We start from the raw sequence: 9633 nt of genomic DNA on the forward strand, positions 1-9633 counted from the left end.
ATGGGGAAAACATTCAACTGGTTTCGCAGCCTCTTCGGCCTCCTCAAAGTTGAGGAAAACCCGAAACAAGAGCAGCAGCAACAGCAGCAGCAACAGCAGCAGCAACAGCAGCAACAGCAGCAGCAACAGCAGCAGCCAAAGACAGGTTGGCGATTCGGCAAATCACGTCGAGAATCGCAGAAGGTTGCAACCTCCGGCGTTGATACTAAGAAGCATGCTATTGTCACTGAAGGAATCGCAAGAGCTGCCGTTTCAACCGCTCAAGAGACTGTCGCAATGGTGAGTCTGACAAACAGAAGGATGCTAAAAGGGATTCGAGAATATGCGGCTGTTAAGATTCAATCCTATTTTCGCAGTTATCTGGTAAGAAAATGATTACTCTGTTAAATTATGTTTAAAATGTGTTAATAACTTGAATGTTGAAAGATCTAAGGCTGATTCTGCAGATTGTTTAGATTCTGATTCTTACTTAGATTCTATGTTTGTTTTTTGTTTAATTATTATCTGCATGTTATCAAAAAGTCCTAATTGTGAAGGAAGACACTTCAAATTTGAGAATGAGAAAAACTATAGAAATCTTGGACCTTGTTTGATGTAGTTTTTTCAAAAAATGTTATTAGATCCATTAGTTGATTATTTGAATAATTTATTGATCCTCTGTTCGTTCATTTAGTTGATGATTTAAATGATATAAGATGTAATGATGATTTGAATGAAAGATCTAAGAGTGATTCGATATATTGTTAATTTCTTATAATTCTTACTTAGATTCTCAGTTGATTTATTGTTAATTATTATCTGCATGTTATGAAGAAGTCCTTATTGTGAAGGAGGACACTTCAAATTTGAGAATGAGAAAAACTATAGAAATCTTGGACCTTGTTTGATGTAGTTTTTTTGAAAAATGTTATTAGATTCATTAGTTGATGATTTGAATGAGTTCATTTAGTTGATGATTTGAATGATATAGGATCTAATGATGATTTGAATGAAAGATCTAAGAGTGATTCTGCAGATTGTTAATTTCTTATGATTCTTTCTTAGATTCTTAGTTGATTTATTGTTAATTATTATCTACATGTTATGAAGAAGTACTAATTGTGAAGGACGACTCTTCAAATCTGAGAATGAGAAAAACTTTAGAAATCTTGGACCTTATTTGATGTAGTTTTTTCGAAAAATGTTATTAGATCCATTAGCTGATGATTTTATTGATTTATTGATCCTATGTTCGTTCATTTAATTGATGATTTGAATGATATAAGATCCAATGATGATTTGAATTAAAGATCTAAGAGTGATTCTAAGATTGTTAATTTCTTATGATTCTTACTTAGATTCTTAGTTGATTTATTGTTAATTATTATCTGCATGTTATGAAGAAGTCCTTATTGTGAAGGAAAACACTTCAAATTTGAGAATGAGAAAAACTATAGAAATCTTGGACCTTGTTTGATGTAGTTTTTTCAAAACATGTTATTAGATCCATTAGTTGATGATTTGAATGATTTATTGATCCTCTGTTCGTTCATTTAGTTGATGATTTGAATGATATAGGATCCAATGATGGTTTGAATGAAAGATCTAAAAGTGATTCTGTAGATTGTTAATTTCTTATGATTCTTACTTAGATTCTCAGTTGGTTTATCGTTAATTATTATCTGCATGTTATGAAGAAGTCCTAATTGTGAAGGAAGATTTTTCAAATTTGAGAATGAGAAAAACTATAGAAATCATGGACTTTGTTTGATGTAGTTTTTTCGAAAAATGTTATTAGATCCATTAATTGATGATTTGAATGATTGATGATTTGTTCGTTCATTTAGTAGATGATTTGAATGATATAGGATCCAATGATGATTTAAATGAAAGATCTAAAAGTGATTCTGCAGATTGTTAATTTCTTATGATTCTTACTTAGATTCTCAGTTGGTTTATTGTTAATTATTATCTGCATGTTAAGAAGAAGTCCTAATTGTGAATGAAAACTCTCCAGATTTGAGAATGAGAAAAATGTTATTAGATCCAATGATGAGTCTATTCGGTTAGTTTATTTTAGTTGATGATTTGAATGATTTATTAATCATGGATGAATTTGTTAATTTAGTTGATGATTTGAATGATATATGATCCAAAGATGATTTGAATGAAATATCTAAGAGTGATTATGCAGATTGTTAATTTCTTATGATTCTTACTTAGATTCTCAGTTGGTTTATTGTTAATTTCTTATGATTCTTACTTAGATTCTCAGTTGGTTTATTGTTAATTATTATCTGCATGTTATGAAGAAATCTTAATTGTGAAACTATAGAAGTCTTTGAACCTTGTTTGATATAGTTTTTCCAAAAATGTTATTAGATCCAATGGAGTCAATTTGGTTAGTTCATTTTAGTTGATGATTTGAATGATTTAGTGTTCTTTCATCTCTTTACGTTTGATTTTCGCATCTATAAAATGTGTATTTTGAGTTTACATATGAAGGGAATCTAATCTTTTTGAAAAATAAAGGCGAGAAAGGAATTACGTGCGTTAAAAGGACTAGTGAAGCTGCAGGCAATGGTAAGAGGTTACATCATTAGGAAGAGAACCAGGCATATGATATTGCAGTATCACTCTTTGATTCGCATCCAAGATCGTGCCAGCTTGACACGAGCCCAGTGTCGTTCCTGAGATTTTTTAGGCCTTAGGTGAAAGCACGAAATTGGGGCCCTACGCATAAACTTCACTTGTGTTTCACCGTTGATCTTCAATAACCTTCCAATATCTACAAAGATGCAACATAAATTGTCAACGAAAATTACTTCTTCTTGCATTTTTAGATGCAAAATCATTGATAATTGTATCGTAATCAATATATTCCAAAAAATCTTTTTCAATACATAAAATAGCAAATACATTCAATCTATCTTGAGACATCGAAGATCTTAAATAATTTTTCAATAATTTTAACTTAGAAAAACTTTTTTCAGCAGAAGCTACCGTAACAGGAAATGTTAGTAAAATTCGATATACAATAGAGACATTAGGATAGCAATCTATTGACATTACAAAATCAAGAATTTCAGCAGTGAACATATCCAAACTAGGTAAAGCAACTTGTAGTATTTTTAGTTTAGAAAACAAATCACTCAAATTAAAATCACACGTACCTTCATGAGAAAATACATTACAAAATGTACTACACTTTTCTTTCAATTTTGCTTTCATTCAATGTCTTCAACTTTCCAGAATTCATAAGAACCCAAATAAGTCATTAAACTCATTCAATTGTTCAAACCTATGTTTTAGGGATGCAAGAGACATATCAACAAATCATCAAACCAATTGTTCATCTATGACCGTTTTCAACCAATAAATCTCTTGTTTTACTATCAAGATTATCCCAATTTATAGGATCATATATATCTACTAGGGGTTTATCCACGAGAGAGATAGAATGGTTGTTCGTTTGACCTTCGTTTTCGGGAATGATATTTATTTTCTCCACATTCTCATCTACATTAACTATATTAATTTCTCCAGCATTTATCGCTTTAGTGGAGTCTAAATTTTCAGAAGCTTTTCAAGCGCACCACTTTGAGATTTAACAAATTGTTCTTCTAATTCTTTCCACTTTGATATCAAACAAGTAAACTATTTTCAAAGATCTTTACGGCTTAACCACACAAATACACAATCTCAAAACAAAGCATAAAAATAAATAATAATCAAACCCTGATGTTGAATTTTCACTTTTAATGGTTAAACATTACCTCAAGGCTCAACCCAGCGAAACAGAGCCATTGTCGAAATTATTTTGTTGTCGGTTTCGTTGAGAGTTTCGTTGTCGGTGTATGATACAGAGACTGAGAGAGACAGATAGTAGGGTTTTCAATTTTTTGTTCTGATAGTGTTAGTTTGTTTCTCTATTTAGGCTATAGAGCCATGGGCCAAAAAATCTAACATAATAAAAAAAATTAAGGAATATTACGAAACTAAAAATCCTTACTAATACCTAGCATATATAAAAAAAATGGGCCCCTTTTTGGTCCTAGGCCCAAGGCCGTGCCTAGACTGCCTACCCCTCCGGGCCGGGCCTGCACGAGCCCAAGCTTCTCAATTGCCTCGTAGTTCTCTCGCCAAACTTGAAAAATCAAAGAGTGGTCGTTTTCAAATGGTATAATACATATTATCCAATTTACTTTCTTAAAATAGTCCATTTGAAAACACTTTATGATGTTTGATATATAATGTAGAGGAACGGGTCGAAATCTATTGCTCGTCGAGCAAGCAATCTAGACAACTTAGTGAATCATAGGAAATGGAACTCTCTCGTGAATTGCTTCACCCAATCTGAAAACATAGAAGATGTTGCGGACCACAGTATACCAGGAACATAATTCACACAACAGTTAGGCAACAACATCGGCAGTCAGAGTTTAAGCACTTCAAACGATTCAACCGCACAAGATCGTGTAATTCCGAGCCCATCTGCTGGCGAAATCCAATCGGTTGATCATTACAAAACGAAAGAGACTCCTTTCTTCACGCCAAGTAATAGCCCAATGATGATGTGTAATTCAAGAAGCGAATATGGAGAGTCTAGCCACCACTCGAGTTACATGGCATATACGGAGTCTTCTAAAACTAAGATTAGATCTCTTAGTGCACCAAAACAGATGATTACTAACCAGTTGGAGAGGTTGGGTTCAACAAAGAGGCATTTGGATTATGGATCATCTTCACCTTCTCCTTATGCCAACTTTGCAAACAAACTTTACCCTGGTTCAGGTCGGATCTTAAGTTTGAGTCACCATCCATGTGTAAATGAAGACGTCTACAGATCACTGTGTTTTTATGAAAAAGTTTTTTTTATTATACTTCTCATATATGTTGATGACATGTTAATTGTACGGAGAGACAAACTAAAGATTACCAAGTTGAAAAAAGTTTTGACTAAGTCTTTTGAGATGAAAGACTTGGGTAAAGCAAGACAAATTCTTGGAAAGTGTTAGAAATCTTGTCTTGAAAAATAAAAATATATATATAAACGATGTTACAAACAAATTAAATAAATACAATGTTACAAAGAACGAAATCACCAGATAAAATGTTGATTCGAGGCATGTGTTAGACACATTTCCCTTAAAACAGTTCCACCGTCTCCCCGTGTGCTAGAGCTTGTCACAGATGGCTGTCTCCCAGGGTACAACGAATCTAGTAGTGATTCAGCACCGGAATCACTACACAACGAGCTTGACAAAGTACCTGAACTATCACCGGGTTTCAACAGAAAATATCGAGCGAAGAACTCGAAGAAACACTCACAAGACAAGAAGAAGGTCTTTTGGAATTCTAGAGTGAGAAAGATGAAGGATGAAGTATTTGTAAAATGAATAATGAATGGGTATATATTGCTGAGAATTAAACCTGTAAATAAAACCATCCAAACGTTTATTAGCAATAAATATTGCTCATTCATTTGTTAATTAATCCATAGCTAATTAACATCAGCCTATACGTTGATTTGCAGAAATGCAATGTTAGACATTCAATGCTAATGCTAGCTAATTGAAAAGTCCATACGTTAGCCAATAGGCCAATTAAAGCTAAATGTTTATCCTAACATTATGCTTTAATTTTCTAATTAGGCATTAAATATTAATTAAACAATTAATATTTAATTATAATTTGGATTAAATTCACCGTTAATTCACGTTTGAATTTGTGTGAATTTTATTTGATTTTATTTATTTACAATCTTATTTCCATTCATTAATGGAATTAGCTTAATTCCAACAATCCCCCACATTAATGGAAATTGAAAGATTAACCCGGTGAAAAGTTCAACAGTTGAATTCTACATAGGATAGGTAGGTGTAACCCTTTGAACCTTCCCTTGTGAAAGCATATAACTTTACTAGCTGATTAGTAGACTCGATGTCCTTGAACTATTCTGCCTTTTGTGTAAACGATTACACACTTTCACATAGAATTCTCCCTAATACATGTCAAGCTCTCATGGTTGTGTCCATTTTGGCCATGGAACACGCGCCTGGTTCTGTGAGAGGGTCTAGAATTGAGCCGTACAATTCTTTCGAAGCGGCCCCACTTCTCCCTCACATAGGTGATCTCTTTGCTCACAAAGAATCATTAAAAGCGATATGCTTATCCTCGTCAAAATATATATTGTTTCGTTATAGGATTAATCCTCAACAATAACTTTCCAAGTCAGTACAATTAGGTTGTCCCATTGAACCTAGTTCTTGGGATCTCCAGTCTGCATAGGTTGGGTTTTCCTTCATACCAACTTATAGTAGGCTGATGTCTCAAAAGACTTCAAACTATCTCTCTATTCAATAATCTGATTAGTGGATCCACAATGTTATCTTTGACTTATATAGTCAAATTTGATAACTCCATTAGAGAGTATAGTCTAATGACATTATGTCTAAGACGTGTATGTCTAGACTTGTCACTGACTCTAAGCTTGTCCAATTTCTAATTACTATCACAATAATTAGAAATTTATGTTGGTACATTCTTAGTTAACGTTGGAACATCTTCTAATAAGAAACATAGTCATTCGTACATGCTTATCATTTAATTTTTTTTTATGAAAATATTGTTTACTTGGCTAACTAGTAGACAAAATGTCTTTGAACTATTCTTCCTTCGTGTAAACGATTATATATTTTACATAAAAATATTTTATTTTTCGACATAAGTCAAAAATATAGATTATAACGTTTAATCTATCCATCATAAGTTTCTTAGAAGATTTCCATACGTAGATTGCACTTCTAAGTATAAACATATTCACTTTAAGACGTAAAGTCTTTCATTTAATAATATCAATATATCATTTGATAATAACATGATATTTCGTGTAGTGCAATTCAAATCCTTAATGGATTTAATCATTTTTATCGTAATTTTCAACGATAAAAATATCGTACAAAAGACACGTAATGAAATAATTTTCATTGTCTTCATGATATATATAATTGTCACATCCACTTTTTAATAAAAGTATGATCAAATTTTCATATCATTATTATAAAATTTGTTATAAGTCATATCATGACTTTATAAACTTTCTTTTTCATTTATTTCATAAAATCCTTTTGAAGACATTGGTTTTTTCAAAGTTTTATGAAAATAATGTCAAAATATGACACGTTTCTTGATTTCAAAATCCTCAAATCTAAAATATCGATTTGAACACCAACTCAGCAAATATAAACAAGACATTTTCTTGTTCTTTTCTTTATTTTTGTAAAGTTGCGCAACTTTATCTTTTATAGAGAACATATTTCTCTAACAATGAATTATCTTTTCATTTATCATAATATACACAATTATTGTTGTATTATAATCAATAAAAATAATTGCTCCCACATTCGTGTTGGTATCCTTTAAATCACACACATTTGTATGATTTAAATCAATGATTTTCTAATCAAGAAATTGTCACACAATTCTTTTACAAATTTCTTTTGTTATACTTATCATACATTGAATAAGATAACTATATTATAAATATTTAATTGAATAAATCATAATTTCTATACAAGAGATTAGAATGTTTATTCATTTATAAATCATTCTTCACATAATCTCTACATAAGAAATTAAAAATATTTAATCAATTAAAATATTTATTTCAACACTTAATTTCTATAAAAGAAATTAGAATATTTAATCAAATAAATATTCACCATATCACATGATTTCTACAAAAGAAATCATAATGTTTCAAGCACCTTTGACCGAAGTCGCTTAAACATTTATTTCCGGTTGCACGTTTGCATCTCGTAATATCGGCACGTTTGCCACATTATTCTCAAATCAAAGAAGACTTTACTTGTAATTATTTGATTTCAAAATTATCAAATTAAGTAAGTCTTAATGATGCAATTGGACAATGTATATCAAGTATCTTATATTAAACCAAAATTAATATATCTATATATATATGATATTATATATTATTGCTTCTTTTATTTTAGTCACCACGATGACAAAACAACTATAATATATATAGTCAATAACATAGAAACGTAATCAGATAAATAATATGTCATATATACTATTAAACAAATATATATACACTTCATTTATCATTAAAAATATCGTTTAAAAAATATATGATAATTAATTAGAATATTGATCATTTATCTTTAATCGAATATAAAACTAACTAATTATAAAAATAAATATTCATGTCATCAATTATTCGTTTCTTAATTAATTAGATGACCTTTAACATTCTATAACAATTCTTTGCCAATTAAAGAACACATGATTTGTGACAAATTTCAAAATTATCTATTAAAATAAAAATAGATAGAAAATAAATCTTAATTTATATATATATATATATATATATAAATTTCTAGATAATCATACTTATTATGAATAACATGAATCATCATATTATTAGCTAATATGCATGATTTATATTAATAATCAATTAGCACATAATCAAATATTTCATATATTAATCGAAGCACTTACATTGCCATGTTTTGAACAATAATCGACATGAAACGACTATGCATGCTCAAAATAAATCTGAGTATATTGTTCTCACCGAGACAATTTCGACTAACACAGTCGTGTCTCTTTAAATGCATGATTAGAATAAGTTTTAAAACAAATAACTTATTTAATCTCATTATACATATGACCTTCATTTTGTCATTATGAATCACATAATTTCTATAAAAGAAATCATTAGGATACCCAATTCATTTCATAATTTCTACATAAGAAATTATAATGATTTCAACCTTCATGATTAATGTCATTTAGACAAATCATATTATATATTTTATATATATATATATATTATAAAAATCATTATGAACACATTAATCTCATAATTTTTACACAAGAAAATTATAATGATTTCCACATCAAGACCTGACTAGGTCTGATTTCTACCAAGAAATCATTGACTACTCATTCATCTCATAATTTCTGCACAAGAAATTAGAATGATTTCAACATCAATGACTTTAACAAGTCTGATTTCTACCAAGAAATCATTAACAATCTCATTCATCTCATAATTTCTACACAAGAAATTGGAATGGATTTTAACATCAATGATCATAGTCATTTTAGTAAATCTGATTTCTACAAAAAGAAATCAAATCATCTCATCAGTTGGATTCCAACACAGGACCTCCCTTCCGTCACGCACCATTGCATCTGAACTTTGAACCACTACACCAATGCGCAATTTCATTGTTGTACCGTTTTTATGACCTTTTGTCTTCTTTTTAGAGACAACTTATACATCATATTTAACTAAACTCTGTCAACAAATGAATATATATACATTTAAAACGATAACTTATTACCAGAATAAAATGTAATATATAAAACAATGTATAAATAAAGATATCATATCTCTTTATTTATTAAATCATCCTACCATATTCTTATTAATTATATTACTTAATTAAAAAGAAGGTATATATTATAATTAATTATTTTAAAACTGAAACCATATGTTTCAATTATAATTAATTTTAACACCATTAATTTTCTAAAAATTGAAAGCTAACATATTAGTTACTTTCTTATTTTTATTCTTTATTATTAATAATTTTAATAACCAACAAACATTTAAGTAAAAAT

The 9633-nt window shown here is 29.7% G+C and overlaps 1 protein-coding gene across 1 annotated transcript in view; it reads left to right on the plus strand.

The window, feature by feature from the left end:
- The window catches only part of LOC124930470 (protein IQ-DOMAIN 22-like), a 17549-nt gene continuing 7916 nt past the window's right edge, over positions 1 to 9633 (plus strand). The window contains exons 1-2 of the mRNA XM_047470812.1: positions 1 to 363; positions 4395 to 4773. Of these exons, the coding sequence (XP_047326768.1) occupies positions 1 to 363; positions 4395 to 4773 (742 nt within the window). The remainder of the gene's footprint in view (positions 364 to 4394; positions 4774 to 9633) is intronic.

Source organism: Impatiens glandulifera, chromosome 3 (assembly GCF_907164915.1).
Source record: "Impatiens glandulifera chromosome 3, dImpGla2.1, whole genome shotgun sequence".
NCBI lineage: Eukaryota > Viridiplantae > Streptophyta > Magnoliopsida > Ericales > Balsaminaceae > Impatiens > Impatiens glandulifera.